The sequence below is a fragment of the Panicum virgatum genome, chromosome 7N (genome assembly GCF_016808335.1).
Source record: "Panicum virgatum strain AP13 chromosome 7N, P.virgatum_v5, whole genome shotgun sequence".
NCBI classification, from domain to species: Eukaryota; Viridiplantae; Streptophyta; class Magnoliopsida; order Poales; family Poaceae; genus Panicum; species Panicum virgatum.
In genome coordinates, this window is record NC_053151.1 from 3,140,294 (window position 1) to 3,158,600 (window position 18,307).

General features: G+C 41.6%; 1 protein-coding gene, 1 long non-coding RNA gene and 1 pseudogene across 2 annotated transcripts; 2 read left to right on the top strand and 1 right to left on the bottom strand.

Moving 5' to 3' along the window:
• Positions 1-217: 217 nt before the first annotated feature.
• Positions 218-1,524, bottom strand: LOC120682880. Its single transcript, XM_039964906.1, has 5 exons — positions 1,219-1,524; positions 1,033-1,113; positions 858-944; positions 653-757; positions 218-576 (listed from the first exon to the last, which is right to left on the bottom strand). The coding sequence occupies exons 1-5, from the start codon at positions 1,493-1,495 to the stop codon at positions 251-253; spliced, it is 876 nt and encodes a 291-aa protein (XP_039820840.1). The 5' UTR covers positions 1,496-1,524; the 3' UTR covers positions 218-250.
• On the top strand, positions 640-1,770 carry LOC120682881. The gene is made up of 4 exons (XR_005678630.1): positions 640-787; positions 876-969; positions 1,087-1,141; positions 1,252-1,770. It is a non-coding gene; the product is annotated as an uncharacterized LOC120682881 (long non-coding RNA).
• A 5,253-nt stretch (positions 1,771-7,023) lies between these two features.
• On the top strand, positions 7,024-14,194 carry LOC120682837 (annotated as a pseudogene).
• Positions 14,195-18,307: the final 4,113 nt, after the last annotated feature.

Genomic DNA, 18,307 nt, shown 5'->3' on the forward strand with positions numbered 1-18,307 from the left:
TCTTCCTCGGGCAGCATGTAGTACTTCTTTGCTTTTTTTGTGGTGTTGAACCATTTCTCGTCAATGTGAATAATGTTTTTCATATCAATAAACTGCAATGTAACACCATCTATCATGGATACACAATATTGCAGCCGTGCCTTCTTGTTGTCATCTCGCAAATATGGCTTGAGAGTGTTGGAGTGTCAACGTAACTTGCCTTGTGTGAACCAGTGGTGCAGTGTGGATCTTGTGACACCTAGTTCATGAGCTAGAGCCCTAAGAGTGGTCCTTTTATCCAAAGGTATTGTTGCAATTCTAGACATATCAATGGCAACCTTTTTGCGACCACAATTTTTTTCCTTTTGCATGATACATCGACCGGCACACCTTCAGCAAGGCACTTCTTTGCCGTCCTCCATATGGATTGCACATAGCACCTATTAACATTAAACAAATTGGCTACTATTGTGGTGGTCCTTCTTTTCAATTTGCCATGCATGCTCCGGAGAAGTAAAGCTTCATAAATTGCTTGTCTTTCTTTGTCCGTCAAATTCTTCCTTGTAATCACCATGTTTGCATGTTCAGATTGACTGCCTGTGAGATTATTTTGATTTCAAATTCATTATGTGATTACAACTGAAACTACTACATGTTGATATGTTATTCTAACCTTGTTCAACATGTTCTGGATCATTGGACCCATCGAGCATCTCTTCCTCCAAGGGATAGTTCAGGTCGAAGGTGGCTGTTTCATCGGCGGCATTGAATGCATCAGCTAGATGTAGAAAGCAAAGAGAAATCAGAGGTGCAACATTTACATGAAGCCTCAAATCCTAAAGTTGCTACAGCTAAAAAATTTCATTCATTGCATGTACCTTGATCGCCATTATCAGTGGATCCTTGGAGCTCCTCTTCGGCGAATCTGACATGAAAATCGACAGCAGACACATCGGCGTCCTCATCTACGCAGTAGCAGTAAAAAGCAATGTAAGACAAAACCTAAATGCCATCATTAGTTCAAAAGTACTCTTAACCTTGCACATACTGTACCTTCCACCTCTTCCTGAAAATCAATGTTTGATTCAATGTTTGCTTCTGCTGTAGGTGCATTGAACCCATCCACTTTATCTACTGTATATGGAAGGGTGAGAAAACTCAGGTAAAACCCATAAGCAAAACATCCAAAGTGTATGTATGCATGAAAACTCTGTGCTATGATCCAACAAATTCTCTAACCTAATTCATATGCCACCATGTTGAGGTCAAAAGAAGGTGCTCCATAAGCATCTCCCATGGAGTGGCCTCTAGCAAGAGGTGGGTGGTCCTGGCTGTGAGGTGAACCTCCAAAAGGGTCATCTTCTTCAGCTGGAGGAAGGTTGAGGTCCACAGCCATGGAGTCGTGGATTTGCTGGAAGTGTAGAGTTCCACAGCCATGGTCCTGGCCGTGAGGTGAACCTCCAAAAGGGTCATCTTCTTCATCTTCAGCTGATGGAAGGTTGAGGTCCACAGCCATGGAGTCGTGGATTTGCTGGAAGTGTAGAGTTTTTTTGGTGCTTCTGGATGTTGTGGTCCAAAGAGGGTCTTATGTACTGCTGCTGCTGTCAGTTGGCTTTTGGGTGGTTTGAACTTCCCGCTTGCATTTTGGCGCTCGCGTGAAAAGCTGTAGTGAGTGGTGGAATATACTAGTACCTGTACTTTTTTATTTGGCCACTCATGATTGCGTTTTGTACCTCACGAATCAGCTCAGGGGCACATGCGTCATTTTACCACACTGTTATTTTTTGCTTTTGAATGCTTCAAATGCTTAGATTGTGGGACGGAGGGAGTAGTATGTGTAAAGACCTGAATGAGATTTTCTAGCACGTCCATTTGTTTGTGCGCAACATGACAACCTACTAAGGCTACCCACCGTGCATATACTCTAAATTTCTACTCTAAAAGAAATATTCTTATCTACTCAGCAAGACTCCTCCACGCTCCTGTTATTCTATAAATTCGCCCTGTATCCAACTACTCAGTAATTTAACTCCCTCTACCGTAACACTGCAGCTACAAATATTTTATTCCACGAATTTACTATAGCATGTCGTTTTCAGTTCTAAACGAACACAACAGTGCTCCTACAGTCCTCTTGTGAGTGCATGCTACTATTGTAGTGGTCAGGATGTATGAATATCTAGATGCGGAGGTCTTGAACTCTGTGGCCTTTAATGATTTGCCTCCTTCAGGATGTAGTCACCTTTCTGTGGCCTTTAATGCTTTGTCACCTTCAGGGTGTAGTCACATCTCATTGAGGATTTCAATACCATTCATGGCCAGGCAGAGGCAGAGATCATGCAGCAATTAACTTATCAAGCCAAGGCCATCAATATCCATTGCATAGCATGATCATGAACCTATGGTGTGGCCACATGCTCACAACGGCAGAGAAAATTTGAAAAGGAGTGTCTTTTGGCTCAAAAAAAAATCTGCCATGACTTAAATTGAGCAGACTGGGAAGCCAAGACATGGCTCCCACAGGCCCACTCTATTTAATCGTACCATTATGTTTTATTATTATTATTATTATTATTTTTACTAATCTCTTCTAGTTAATTACTTTAATAGTTATTAATTAAGCTAATTCAAAGGTATTTTCAGAATTGAAAATTTGGGATGTGACAATGTAAATGGTCTGGATCGCCGCAATTCTTGGTTATGAATGTGCTTGATCACTTTTATGCATCGTAGTTAATAAAGTTGTCAAAAAAGTCTTTCCTTAATTGAATGTTATTGAATGATTTTCAGATCTACTTGTTTGAAAAGATTTTCTTCACTTAGATTGGTTAGGTAAGATTAAGCTAGCTTTAAAATATTAAACAGTAAGGATCTACCAATAGTAAGCTTTTCGCAAAATGTCGAGTTAGCCCGTCCACCTATAAGCTTTCATACTCCTTGAAATTAAATTATTTTACCCTATATGGTTTAGCCGGGTCAGTCTTGCTGAGTACCTGAGTACTCAGGGGATCCCTTTATGTTGTTTTTTAGAAGTTCAACAACAACCTGCCAGAGAAGAAGACCAGAAGAACTAAGGTTGTCTATGAGTCTCACAATACTGTATAGAAAAGCCTAGATGTTCACTACTTACTTCTCCAGCCTGTGTTCTTTGAAAACTCTTAGAATTGCTTAACCTGCATTAAGTTTGTTTCTATCTATGGTTTGGAATAGTTTGTACCTTCAGTATGTATGTAAAAGTTAATATGAGTCAATGCTTTCCCGCCTCAAAAGCGATCCTAATGTTAGTTGTGATTCAGTATTCGTGGATGTTTCAGGTTGTCCGAGGACACTCGACGGACTACCGGGTTTAAATTGTTTTATGTGTGTTAGTGAATAATTACTGTTGTGAAGGTAATTAGGCGCACTTAAGCCAATTTGTGATGGGCGGTTCTGCCACAAGAGTCATTAATATAATTCTTGTGGTTGCACTGTTTTCCTGGGTGGTCGCTTAGCGAAGCGGTCCTTAATACCATGTTGCTACAAAAGCAAGGTTTTATTCAATGTTGTTTCATAGTACCATTAATCAAGTTAACTCAGCATCATCATGATATGTGTGTAAAGCAATTAGCAGAACTATATCATCACAGCCCAAGTTTTATAATCAAGGTAAAAATATGAGCAACTGGCTTGTCATCCTTAATAGGAGAGAGTCAATTAAATGCACTGCAGAAAAAGTAAAGTGACATTTATTTAATTTATAGGACAATGGTCAAGGAACCACTTGCCTTTTATCCAAAACACATGCTGCTCATAAGTCCTCAACTTGTAGTCTTGACAAGCTTGAACTCTGAGGCTCTACTCTCTGACGTCAACACTCATGTACTGCTCTCCAAGCTCTAATCTTGATCACAGGAGTTCTTGTATGGATCCTTTAAGCTCTTGCACCACTCTCGATCTATACGCGACAAGCATCAGCACGCACACACAAGAAACAGACATACAAACATACACATATAAGAACAATACACCAATCACAACAAAAGCTTTACAAAACACATACTAAAGGGCAAGGCTCATCGTTACGGTCATGACAGTGCAAGAAAGATTGAAAACAGAACTACGGTTGAAAAGATATCACTATCAGAGGATTTGCATTATCAACAACAGAGAGAGAACTAGACACTGCATTTATTCTAATTATAAATATTATTCATAGGATATTTCAGAAAATATCCTATGTTGAAAATTAATTCAAATTGTATTTGAATTTTTAAATGTTGAATAAAACCTTGTCATATTTTATTTATAATTGTTGCATAAGAATTATATCATTTAACATTTAACTATAGAAATCAAGTTATGTGACAATATCTAACCGAGTTAAATTATGTGTCATTTGAACTAATCAAGTTATTAACAAAAGAACATTGATAACGATATTAATCAGGCTGACATTGTTTTAAAAAAATATGAGGTGTAGACCTTAATTAGCTTTTAAATTGAAAAGCTATTTGAACCAAATATTAGTGAAATTAACATGAACTTAGGAAAAAAACAAGGTTTAAACCTAAGTAACTCTTATTTATAAAGCTGGTTGAATAAACATTAATAAAATTAATATTAATATTTAATTTTAGAGACATGAACATGGCAAAACATTAGCTCTAACACGCTAATGCAACTTCAATGGATTAAAACGGAGCTAGGATCAAAAAAATATGAACATTTAAGGATCAGGGGTATTTTGGCACAAAGGCACAAGCGAGAACGGTCTTCATGATGAAAGGTTATGAATTGTAGGACTATGTGATGAAAAGATTTGAATTGAGATGAAATGTGTGGCTATATGATGAAAAGGATGAAATTCGGATGAATTTCGATCAAATTCGAATGATATAGGTACAATTCAAAAGGATAAGGACTAAAACATGATTATAAAGGATATATAGGGGCTTAGATGAAAGATTGTCAAGGCATATTGGATAAGGCTTAGGATTATAGCCGAAACCTAGGGATAAATATACAAAACTACAGGGGCTAGACAAATCGAGACAACGGGCGAGCTCAGTTCGGTGGCAATGATGTCTGGCAGCGGCAGTGGAGGAAAAAGGAAGCGGCTAGGGTTAAAGGATGCTGGCCTTGAGCTTTAAAAGGAGGAGGAGTGGGGATGCAACTGGGATCCCGCGGGGCTTGGCCAGTCCGGCGAGGACGTGCTGGCAGCACTGCTGGTACTGCCTAACGGGCGGGCGAGTTCGTGCGTGAGAAGAGGAAGAAGACACTGATGAGTGGGCCCGGCACAAAAATCGAACTTTCAACTTCCACAGGTTAAATGGCACAGCTAGAAGCTAAAATCACAAAGAAGACAATGCTACAAGAAACCTCCAAAGCTGCTCAAGTTTGCACATAAAAATCAACGGAAAACAGCTAAAATTGAAACTTGAACTAATTTTTAACACAAGCAAACAGCAGTAAAAAATTTAGTAAAAATATTTTAAATTCATAATTTTGCATCTAGTATTTAAATAAAATAACAAGGGGCACAGTTGCAAAGAAGAATTTTGAGTTCCTTCACAAAGTTGAGTTTCAACAATAAACAACAAATTAATAATTTAAGAGAATGCTTATGCAATGATGCTCCTTTATGCACAAATGATATTCTTATGCTCGTGTTAGCATGTTAAATGTGTTTTTAACTTGTGGGTTGTGACAGAATACATGCTTCCACAGAAACTTGCTGGATCGTTTTGTATTCTACCATTACTCCATTAGTACGATATAATCTAGCTTCCTAGTCCTTGACGAGTTATCACACTTAACATAGTCCAACCTTCATTACCTTATATAGTTCAAGTTCTAGATTTATAGATCTTAGCCTTAGAGCTGAGAGGTTTGAAGTTCTTGACTCGATCAGAGGAGAGCATGACAAGAAATTTCTGAAAAATTACAATAAGACAATCAAAAGCATAAGGACTCTATGAAAAAAGAATTATATGTGGAATCAGGTATTGACATTTATCAACTACAAATTGCTAGACATCGACGCTCCCAAGCAGGAAACAATGTCAGTGCCTATTCCTTTTCTATTTTATAATCATATTTGCTATCTTAAGTGGTTTACAAGTTTATTGTTCGCTTTCCTCTATTTCCATTTTGGTGCAGTGATGACCGTGGGTTCTTCGTGTTTGCCCTGACTGTGGGTTTACAAGTACATCGAATATTGGGATGATAGAGTCCTACTTTTGTTGGATTAATCTGATATACCAAGCATTAGGCCGGTTCCAACGGCACCGTAAAACTCCCTGTAAAGCATATAGGGATAGTTCTAGTACCTTACGCTGTCCAATATCCAATGGCTCCCTATAAATGATCCCCGTATATATAAGGGGTGTAAAATATGCTCCCTACAATTTAATCATGTTGTTTCTTTACGATACTAATCATGTTTCAGTCTCATAACATGACAATAATACCGCATGATTTTTTTTTAAATTTTGAAAAATGATAAACAAATGATAAATAAATAAGTTAAAGTGTATACAGGAAATTCGATAAGAGGAATGGTTGGAGAGAAGAGTGGATAGAGGGAGGAAACTTTTAGAGGAAAATAGTAAAATATATTAGAAAATATATATAAAGGGAGATGTACAGAGGGAATGATTAGAGATGGTGTTAGGATAAATTATATGACTATAATACTATATTTGAAGAGAATGATTGAAGATAGTCTTAGGATAAATTACTCCATTTTAGCTTTAACGATGGGGAGAGGCTTGCAATGTAAACTTCCGAACGTTACAGCGGCTTGCAACGTAAGCTAGTTCTTTGCATATACTAGATCAGTTCCGATGGGCGATGGACTGCGAACCCCGGCAGCCATTCGGACCCCAGCACCTCATGGCAGCTAATCGCCTTGCAATGCCGGTGGCGTGGAGGACGCCGGACCCGTTGGAGTCACCGCCCTCATCCACCAGGCAAGCCGCGTCAGCGGCGGACTGGAACTAGAAAGCGCGATTCGAGGCGTACAACCGGTTGCAGACGGCGGCGGCGGATTTCGGGGAGAAGCTCCCGATCCAGGAGATCATGGCGGTGGGAGGCCATTCGGACGGGACGAGCTCACTCCTGGAGGCACTCCTTGGCTTCCGGTTCAATCTCCGCGAGGTCGAGATGGGCATCCGCCGCCCCCTGGTCCTCTGGTTCATGACCCCACCGCCCACGATCCCCGATGCCGCTTCAAGGTGAAAGTTCCTTAGCTTCCTCTCCTATCCTAGTTCCCCCCTTCTTTCTCTCTCAGATCGAGGTTAATCAGCTGACCGATGTGGGTTGCCGCCTCTGCGTGCGTGGCAGGAGGACTCGGAGGAGTATGGGAGCCCAGTGGTGGTGGCCACGGAAATCTCTGACATCATTAAGCAGCGCACGCAGTCACATCTCCAGAAGATCCAGGCCGCCGTCGCATCCCAACCCATCGTCATGAGGGCCGAGTATGCCCACTGCCCCAACCTCACCATCATTGACACCCCAGGTTTGGTTCTTAAGCTGGGTATGCACATGAGCTTGGAGCTTCTCATATCTCAATTCGAAAGGAGTGGGTTTCTACCTTTTTAGCCAGTTTTTCAGCTGTTTGATGTAATCCAGTGTCTACTGTAGCCAATGAAGGGTGAGCCAGATGCCACGCCGGAGGAGATCCTGTCGATGGTGAAGTCAATAGCGAGCCCGCCCCACCGTCTCCTCTTGTTTCTCCAGCAGAGCAGCGTCGAATGGAGATCTACGATATGGCTGGATACTATCAGAGAGATTGATCCCTCGTTCAGGTGCACGATGATCGTCGTCTTTGAGTTTGACAGCCGCCTCAAGGTATGCCTGGCTGCACAACAATCAATCATCAATTTGGTACACAAGTTCCATTAATGTCTTCACTAGGAATCACGAAATGGACTTGGCATTGTGCCTTACAAAGTTGTTCCTGGTTTTGATCATTTGAAGGAATTCAGGGAAAGGTGGGAAATTGATAGTTACTTGAGTGCCAACGGTTACCTTGGGGATAACATCCACCCTTTCTTTGTGGCTCTTCCAAACAATCGTGGAACGACCACGAATGAGGAGTTTCGGAGCCAAATCTGCCAGGTTGATATTGACGTGTTGCGCCAGTTGCAGGAAAAGGTGAAAGGTGGTTTTAACGAAGAGAAATATGCACCATACATTGGGTTTACGTGCCTCAAAAAGCACCTGGAATCTAAACTTCAAAAGAGGTACAAAGAAGCAGTTCCAGCCACCCTAGCACTGTTAGAGGAGAGATGCATGGGGGTTTCAGCGGACCTATCCAGACTGGAATCCAAACTGCAAGCAACTACTGATGTCGCTCATCTGAGGAGATCGGCAATGTTTCACGCTGCTTCTATTTGCACGCATTTGGTATGCATATGCACACAATTCCGTTTGTGTTCCAATACTTTTGCTAATTGGTGTACTAGAACTAATCAAACACTATTTTTGGTACAAAAGCATCACCTGCTTGACGGAGCAGCTGATCTAGACCCCGAGCTATGGGGTTTAACTACTGAAGAGGAACAAAAGCATAGTGGTATTGTCAGATGGCCTGGCATTACCATAGCACTAGAACCTTCCAACTTCAGTCTCAAGTTGTATGGCGGTGCTGCTTTTGAAAGAGTATTACATGAATTCCATTGTGCGGTGTACTCAATGAAGTGCCCACCATTGTCAAGGGAGAAGGTACATTTCAGATTATTAGTTGAAGATTATATAGGTAAAAAATTTTAGAAAATGTTAGCTGAAAATGTGGTATGATGTCATCAGGTTGCAAACATACTACTTGCTTGTGCTGAGAGAGGCGGGAGCAGTGGATTGACTGAGGCAGCAGCTGACATAGCACGCGCAGCTGCACGATCATTTCTTGCTCCTCTTATCGATACTGCGTGTGATAGGCTTGCCTTTGTCCTACAAAATCTATTTGAACTTGCAATGGAGTGTAGTCGGAATCATGATTGGAGATGTAAGATTTTCATTTTGATATACTGGGGTCCATCTTGCTTCTTATGTTAACAAGGGTACCATCTTACTGAAGTTGATTGTAGCCATCTTTAGCACAGTAAAAAACTAAAAAGTCCTTCGTTTCAAGAAAATATATATTCATTCCCTAACTTTCCATGGAATACTTTTTCTATTGCTGGTTTATATTATAGATCTATTTTATATATGTATGGAGTGCCTTAATTTATTAAATGTTAGCCTTTATAAGGTACATAAACAAATTTTTCTCGTTACATGCCATACCTTGTACACAATCTGCAACAACCCTTATTATTTTTACCATTTCCATGGAATCCGCCTATCTTTTGCATGCTTTTGGGAGTCATTGGAGTGCAGGATTACATGCTTCTTCCTCTTTTTTTTTTGCCTTGTAGATAATCAAAATGATGAAGATATGGATGGATATGTCGGCTTCCTTGCTGCTGTCCGGCGCTCATATTATAAGTTTGTCGAGGATTTGTCCAAGAAATGCAAGCAAACAGTGCAACATCACCTTGATTCAGTCACGAGTCCCTACTACCACTTTCCTGGGGTCACATTTTTGGACCTGTCAGACAGTGGTGGATCTGCACCGGATCTGCCAGGAGATTCGACTGGTGGTAAGAAGAAAGGCAACGGAAACTTGATTGATGGTGGGGCAAAGAAAAAGCATGCGAATATGCCTGCATATGCTAACACTAACAATAATCATCATAGCAATGCCATCCCTAGTGCTGATGATCTGGGTGCAAAGTCCGGGTCATCATACTCCAGCATACGCTCGATATCTGCTCAATATTTTGTTAAAATGCTGATCGAAAGGAATGTTCCCTCTTAGTTGAATTCTGGGTTCCTAACACCATGGTATGTACAACATATAACTATGTTTTACACATGCTTTTCTTATGTTTTACACATACTTTTCTTGTTTATACATGTTCAGTTCAATAGTTGAATATCACATGTATTCTAGAATGGAATTCCTTCTGGAATTGATTTATTGTACCATTGGGTACTAATGCCTGATTAGTCACCAGCTGTGTCACAACCCAAACTTTGTAAACATGATTAACATGTACACAAGAGCATCATGAACATCATTAGCGCATAATAAAGCATCATGTGCATGTGTTGGCATGTGTCATTTAATTTTTGTGCCATAAATTTCGTGAATTTTTTAGCCCGGGAACACCTTGATTTCGAATTCTAAACTTCAACCGTCGTTTCTTTCTTTTTTTCTCGCCCAGGCCCACCTGTCATTCTCCTTTCCTCCCCCTTCTCCCACGCGCCTCGCTCGCCCGTTGGGCAGCAGGGGCGGCGGCGCCCTCCCTCGCCGGCGCATTGGCCAGCGTGGCCGAGGCGACGAGGCACCCGTCGGTCGCTCGCTCTCCTCCTCGCCTTTTAAACCTGACGGCCCTTCACCCCAAACCCTAGCTTCCTTTCCACCCGTGTTGCCGCCACCAGAGCTTGCCGAGCTTGCCGCCGAGCTTGCCTCACCGGTGTAGCTCACCTCCTCTCGATCTGCCGCCACCAACGCACTTCCCTCGCCCGCAGCCGCGCTCCCCTTGCCCGCAGCCGCGCTTCCCTCGCTCCAGTTGCCCCAGCGCCGCTGCTTGAGCTCTGCTTGTCGCCGCCGCTCATCGCCACCACTCTTCAGCCAACCTCTCCACAATCCAAGGTGAGGAATGGGATCCCCTCGTCACAGGGATGCTCACCGTGGCCCGCTCCCTCGCCAGAATCTCGCCGTCGGCGAGATTCTGCGTGGTCAGCACCGCCGGCGCCGATTTTGACCGGCCGAGTCACTGACCCGCGGGGCCCAGTCGTCAGTGGCCGCGTGTGGTGGGGTGAAACGCGTAGATCTAGGTTTTTCCAGGGTTCTCTTTGCAAAAGCGTGTTTCCTTTTGTTTTATTTCGGCTGAAACTTGTAAAATGCATAGAAATTTGTATAGACCTCCAAAAAATATAAAACTTGTTTTGTTAGTTTCCTCTTGCTTAGATCTACTCAGAAAAAATATATTTTTGCATGTTACTGTTCCATATATTTATTTATGCTTTTATGATGAAAAAGTGTGATAAATTCTTTGATACTTGTGTCCTGCTCTAAAAATGTCAAACCAAAGTTTGTTAGACTCCTTGTCAAATGCTCTATCGAGTTGTGTAACTTGCTTATATGTTTGCCTGCTGTTTGTTAAGGTTTTAGTGTGATATCCCTTCTCTACCTGAAAACTTGTTTATTGCATAACTTTTTTTTGAAAAATGAGAAAATGGTAAAACCACTTCTGTTAGCTTTTTTTTTCATGTCTAGTATCTGCAGTAATTTGTTTTAGATTTGTTCAATAAAGTTTTCATGCCTTTTCTGAATTTACTTGTTTAGGATGGCTGAAAATTGTTATTTACATAAGTAATCCTAGAAAGATGCTTTTGCTGCAAATCCAATTTTCTTGTGTTCGTTGTGATGCTGTATGTTTGATAAAATTATTTCATGATTTATGCTTGCAGTGTAAAGGTTCATTTGTTATTTCTCGCTCTAGCTTTGTTGCTCGCGTATGCAATAGTAATCGTTGTTATCGTATCTGTTGCATTTGTGTACCATTGCATGTTATATCATTCACTCTTCATGGCATGTCATTCATGATTTAACCATAGCATCATTCTAATGCATGCATCTCATTCATGCATTATAGTGACCCAACCGTCGGATAACGAACCCATCGAGCCTGCCGAAGTCGTCGAACCCGACCCCGGAGTCGAGTTCGTTATTGAGCCAGAGGAAAACCAAGGCAAGCAGCTAAGCATGATTCCTTGCACCTATTTAATTGGTTTTAATTAGTTATCTCATTTGGGTATTTATGGGTTATGTATATTATGTTATCTATTGCATTTTTGTACCTACCTTTATGCATTGCTCTTCCTTGATTTTGCTTATCCTTATCCTTATCACTTGTAGTTAATTATTACTTAATTGACTTAGATGCTTAGTCTTGCTTAGAGTTATATTACACATGATAGGGAAGAATGGTTGAGTCCTCACATTTACCGGTTATCCTTGCTCGCACTTGTTCGGTTTTGGTCTTGTTGGTTTGGAAAAATAGTATCGTGGTCCGGGTGGAGTGGTAGGGCCTAGAGAATGAAGTCACAGGCATAATCTGCTAGGATCGTTTAAGGACCGCCCGTGGATGACCTCGGTTTTGGGCAATTTTATCGTGCTACCACATATCTGAATTAATGGAAAGGATGAGCCAATTACCTTCTAGCCTTGGTTTTTGATGCACGGTCCTAGTTACGTGGCCAAGGGTGCTATGTAGAGAGGCTTAGGGGTGTCCCCGGTGGACCTAGGTAACTCTCCGCGTAAGCTAGGTGTGATGTTCAAGAGTTGAAGCTTGTTGGGAACGGTTGACACGAGTACCCTCTTATCCAATGTGATTGGTTGGGTGAGTCGCATGGTCCTTGTGTCGTGTGGGCAAAGAAGTACACCCTGGCAAGGTTTAAATCAATTTGAATTGCCGCACTCTCGGTTATGAGCAAGCTCTTTATCCGACGAATTCTTCGTAGAAAGTTTCGGTTATGTTGGGAATGGTTAATGGTACTTTTATGGTCGTTGGTTACTCTTGCTAATAATTAATTAAAATGGGTTGGGGTGGGCAAGAATAAATAACTTTGCTAGAAGAGATAGATGATAGTGTGGAAAGCTCATGATTGCGCAATAATAACTTAACCTTAAAGCCTCATCTTGAGCCTCATGCATGATCCTTGTTTATATATATTCGCGTAAGTCTTGCGAGTACCTTTTGTACTCATGTTGCTCTCCTAAAAATAAGTTGCAGGTGAGCCAGAGATCGTTTATGGTCATTTCTATCCCGCCGATCCCGACGAATAGTTCTTGTGATCTCTATGGTACCGTTGAGCGAGACGCTCCGCTTTTGCGCGTTTAGTTTTTATCCGCTGTGTGTGGTTTCTTGGGAGAACATGACAAGACATTAAACTTTATTTTCATGTCTATTTGTTTATCACTCTTGAACCAAGACTTGTAAGGAGTTGTGAAACTTTATATTTTCAGATTTGAGTCCTCCTATGATGAATTTGTAATAATTATTGGTGGAACTCTTTTTATGCTTAAAATTTGTTCTTTATGGTTCGTTGGTGATGTATCTTTTGTGAACGGTACGTGTGCTTAATCCTGGGTATGTGGCAAGCACGTACCGGGACTACCGGATTTGATGCCATTTTAAGCGAATGTCGTGTCGGTTGCGGGAGTCTTTAGATGTGGGTTAGCACATGGCACGTCATTATGCGAACATGTGCTTGCTCTCATCTTAAGATGATGACCGGCGGTTTACTTAAAGCGGTGTCAAGTTGGGCGGTTCTCACAAGCTGTCAACTTGTTAACGTTTCTATAAAGTTCAGCACATATCCATCAAGCTACTCCTAAATGATCAGATAAGCATCAGGCACTTTCACAAGTGCTAGATATTCAAAGCGAAAATGTAGCACCGTCAATTCTGGGCCAGCAAAATAGTTGGGTTCTAATATAACTGTCTTCATCTAAAGAAAAAGTATAACCATCTGAGTTGCCAACTCAGCATTAGCTAAATGCTGCGTTAACATGCGCCACTGTAATGAATAGTTTGGTCAGTAGTAAATATGGAATGTCAGTCTATTTTCATCATAGTTGCTGGTGCATGTTGAATTATGGAGGATCGGGTTGCTAGAATTAAACGGGCATATATAATACCTATGGAGTTTCTAATATGGTTTGTCCTAATGATGCAATGCAGCCGTGAAAGGTTGTTCTTAGCACTTAGCTTCGAGCTGTTTGCTGTTAAAGATGACAAGTTCATGAACATGTTTGTGGCTCCTGGTGCTGTTGACGCAATCCAGAATGAGCGTGAATCTCTGCTAAAATGTCAAAAGACATTTGTGTCTTGTTTAAACGAGTTCAAAAACATCTCATCAACCCTGTAATGAAGACCTTGTGCTTCTTTCACAGGCATGAATGGTGGACCCGGATTTCACCTAAGCCCTGGGCTAAAATCTAAACGTACTACTACAGTCATCCAAGATTATAATGTGTGCTGCTTTTAAATGTTCTTGTCCATAATACAATGTCTATTTATGCCTCTATGCAAATCTGTATGTCCTTAGACATATTATGTTTAAGTTTGAATTCTCTACCACATCATTGAAATGCATTGAAAGTACTTGGGGATGACAAGTATGGATGTTATTAGTATTTCAGGTAAACATCTTCTTTTCCGCTTCCGTTCTCATTGGCTTGCAACCGTACTACCTTGTAACTGAAGCCATGTTGGTCCTTGGACCAACCGGTAAAATGTATTCAAGTTCCATTTGGTATACAGTGGGCTACTTATTTGGGTCACTATCACCCCCCGCCTTTGCAAAACGGTGAATTTCAAGTACTTGAAGGTGAAGTCATTTGTAATTAAATCCAATATGGGTTAGGGCCATGCAGGTGACCTCATTTGTTTGTTTATTCAAAATATGTCTATAATAAATAATGTCTATTCCCGTGCATTCACACCTGCCTCTAGTCTAATAAACATGAGCAGAAAAAAATCATTACACCCCTAGTCTGATAAACATGGCTTAAAACTCGGATGTTAACTTATTTATAACCCACATCAGTTACTCTCAAATTATGCTTCAAATTTATATGCAAACTGGTCTCATTTTTTTAAGAAATAATCATCAAAATAGTAGTACATCATGCTGGACAACAAGCTTTATCAAAGTAGTGGTCTTATGCCATAGCAGCCATGGAGAGACCAGCGCTGCATAAGATGTTATGCGAGATGAATTAGCTAGTTATTCAGATGTTAAAAAGTATGCAAACTTAACTCTATGTTTGAGCTTATGTTTTAATATTGGATTATTTCATTCGCTTTTGCATTTGCGCATCACTAGTAAGCGCACAAAGCATGTTTTTCTGTTATGGAATCACAAGTGGTATAGAATCACAGGTAAGGTTGCAAGCAGGCCTGCATGCAAGTGGAGCCGACTGAACAAGAGATTCAGTCAACAATCTTTTTTTACTAGATGAACAGGAGATGTACACGTACTAGTAAAGTACGTGTGCGTTACAACGGTTCCTACAATTATAATTAATGATACATATTTTGTTTCTCACAAAAGGGCGAGAAAAAGATGACACTGAAAATAATACATAATTTCTCAAAGAAAAAATATCTTACAAATAGCTATAGAAATCCAAATTACGACCATGCTTAGGCTCAGTTTGAATCAGCTATAAATAATAACAAGAAGATAAAAAACAAACAAGAATAGTCTAGCTTTTTAGTAGCCAACCACCTGTCTTTTTATAATCTCATAAGCTGGCTATTTCTAGCTAATAGACTTTGCACAACCAAAACAACAATCCAACAAGTTGTAAACTGAGGAATCCAAACAACCTTCAACTTTTTATTGCCTACACAACCTTTTGTATCTATAGAGCAACAGGACTTTGGCTACAGCAAGCCTCAAGGATTATCACAGTTTTTGGTCAGGTACATTCCACTGCGATTGCTTTGCGTGAAGCTCCTCAAACTACATATTGAAAGATTTAAACCTGCCAAGGAAAAAAGGCACAAAGTGTTTGAGAGTAATGTTTTTTTATTATTGCGCAGAACAACTGAAAGCAGGATGACGCCTCTAAGTGATCATCGTTCTTTGATCATAGCTCTTGAAACTCACTTCTGCTAAGGTCACCAGTGCTGCCTGCACCTTGAACGGAGAGTGTCTGAAGAATCTAAATAACAGGAGAATAGCTACAATCAAATGTAGGTCTGCATATGGATATATATAAGCAAAGAAAACATTGCCAGTGAGTATGTTGGTAGCTTCTTTTCTTTTTTGCTTCCTATGTATGACATCTTTGCCGTTTTAAATTCCTGGGGGATGGCTAAATATAACTGGGGAAGCTTCCTAGGTGTGCACGTCCTTATCTGATTGTGCCAGCTCTGTCAATCATGGAAATTCTAAAATTTATTGCACTGTTTTGTAGCATCTTGGCTCTTCACCTGAGATTTCTCCCGTCATACTTGCTTTTATATATGACTGATGGTAGTTAAGCTTGAGAGAAGCAGATGTGGTTGAAAAAGCAAAAAAGATGTAGCTTTTTGAATGTGATGGAGATGGTGATGTTACTGCTTTGTTGCCAGGGTCTAAAGCATTCAGCATCTCTGAAAATTATTTTAAAATTGCCAACCTGTATTTATACGGATGTTTTTATGTTTTTCCATGTAGGAGCTGGATCAGTCAACTTTGGGACAATGAAGTTAAGACTATTAAACCTCATGCTAAAAACTTCAGCTCCCTGATGTCTAGCCTGTAAAATAGATCTATCTTTTGAAATGTCATTTACTTTATGTTTCACATCATACAGATAACAAGTTGGATATGTGACTTGATCCTTTTTGGCTCCGTGCTGCAAAATTAAATGTCTTTGTATGACTAAACCCTAAACCCTAGGTCGAGGCCAACGGAGTGGTGTGGCCGGATTTTGCTGTTGAATGTAATTATTCATAGACATAAAACCATGGCAGTTACTAGTAATTCATAGCATTAAACCTGTGAACGTAACTAGTAACTGAAGCTCTTCATGACCATTAAGAGTGTCCAGGTTCGTTGAACCTGAGCACCCCCTGCACCTATATAAGGAGGCGCCACCCTCTCCTCCATTCCACACCCCTGAGCACTGAGGCAACTCGGCTCCTCTCTTCTCCCTCTCCAGTTCTGCTGTTGCTGCAAATTGTGTTCACATCGTATCTCCTGCGAGCACAGGACTAGCGAGAGCAGGCCTCCGAAACCTTGCACGCCTTGAGATCCTACTTGGGATAGGCGGGCAATCAGGTTTTTGGGTAACGCTTCTAGCGTGACTGCTCAAGAATTTTAAGGCTTTGCCAATTGAACGACTACTTCGTCTACATCCTAGTGGGCGTTCGCTGCTCGTCTACTTCTAGAAGGTCGTTCGTGAGACTGCACTGCATCCGTTTGTTACTGCACCGAATTCGTACGGCTACAACGACTAAGGCCAACCGAGTAGGATGACTACTCCAGTTGGTAACAGCGCAGCCAATGCCTCCGGCAACGGCCCCACTACAGGGTACACCCTGGACTTCCTCCTTTTGATATTGTTCATCCTTTTGATATTGTTCATGCTTATAATTGTGATAAATATGAATATGTGTACTTTCTATGATTTACTCATAACAGTCATGATAATATTGTTGTTTTCCATGTTTAATTTTGAAATTAAAACATACCAAATAATGCCTAAATTTCTAAAAAATTTTACCCAGTGTTACTAGCTTGCCTCGCGTCACTAGCTCCCTCCGCGCCTGCCGGCTCGTGGAGCTCCCCATCCGTGACACCTCACGAGGACAAGGGTGGCAAACAGGTAGGAGCCAATTGTTTTTAGCTTTTCATTGCACACCGGTGGGCGGGATTTGAGGGGCTTCGGCGCCCGAGCTGTTGATTGCACACCCGTTTGGCAGGGCTCCTTCAGGAGACGGTGAAGAAGCCATCCAAGGTATCCTACCAAAGAGGGCCTAGTGTCGGCAATTTTCTAATAAGCTAGGTTCCCCAGTCGTAGGATTTTTGGTTGGTGCTGTAACAGGTACTGTATCCTCTTGGAGGTTGGTTTAGACTCAATTCCTTATTTTCATCAATACAGTAATACTACCTTGGTTCTAATCTATAACTCTTATAAAGAAGCTCCCCACTACAACTCTTTAATTGCTATTTCTCTAACACCTGGTGCAGCCATGTCACCTTGATTCTTTTTAACCACCCGATCTCTAATCCAACGGCAGCAAGGCATTCAAGTCCCACTCCCTCCCTCCGCACCTACATCCAGCCAATGTTGCTCGCACACCTGCCTGCCACGCTTTCCTGGCTGCGCACCTCCCGCCGCACCTCGGCTGTGCGCCTCCCTGCCTTGCCCGCCCGTGCCACGCGCCTCCCGCTACACCTTGGCCGCGCACCTCCCGCCACGCCTGCCAGTGTCGCGTGCCCATCCTGCCTCTGTTGCTCGCACACGCGCCCGCCCGGCTCACACACCCCCGCTGCTCTCTCTCTTCCGCATGTCCTGCCTCTCTCGCTTCCACTCCTCAGCCTAGCAATTCATGTCATTCATGCTAATTAGTGGAGCCGTTCTTCTTCCTCTCTAGCTTCCATTCCTCCACCCAGCAATTCATGTCGTTCATGCTAATTAGTGGAGCCGTTCTTGGCACTAATAGCATTCATGCCTAGCAATCACTTACGTTCCCACCGCTACTCTGTTGTTTGAAGAAGAGCAGCCCCCCCT

What these genes read in the sequence shown, in the direction of transcription:
- LOC120682880 (XM_039964906.1), bottom strand. Translation starts at nt 1,495, where the DNA reads ATGGCTGTGGACCTCAACCTTCCATCAGCTGAAGATGAAGAAGATGAC. An exon ending in TTTTCAGGAAGAGGTGGAAG is followed by an intron (nt 945 to 1,032) that starts GTACAGTATGTG and finishes GCTACTGCGTAG; the next exon opens with ATGAGGACGCCGATGTGTCT. An exon ending in CACTGATAATGGCGATCAAG is followed by an intron (nt 758 to 857) that starts GTACATGCAATG and finishes TTCTACATCTAG; the next exon opens with CTGATGCATTCAATGCCGCC.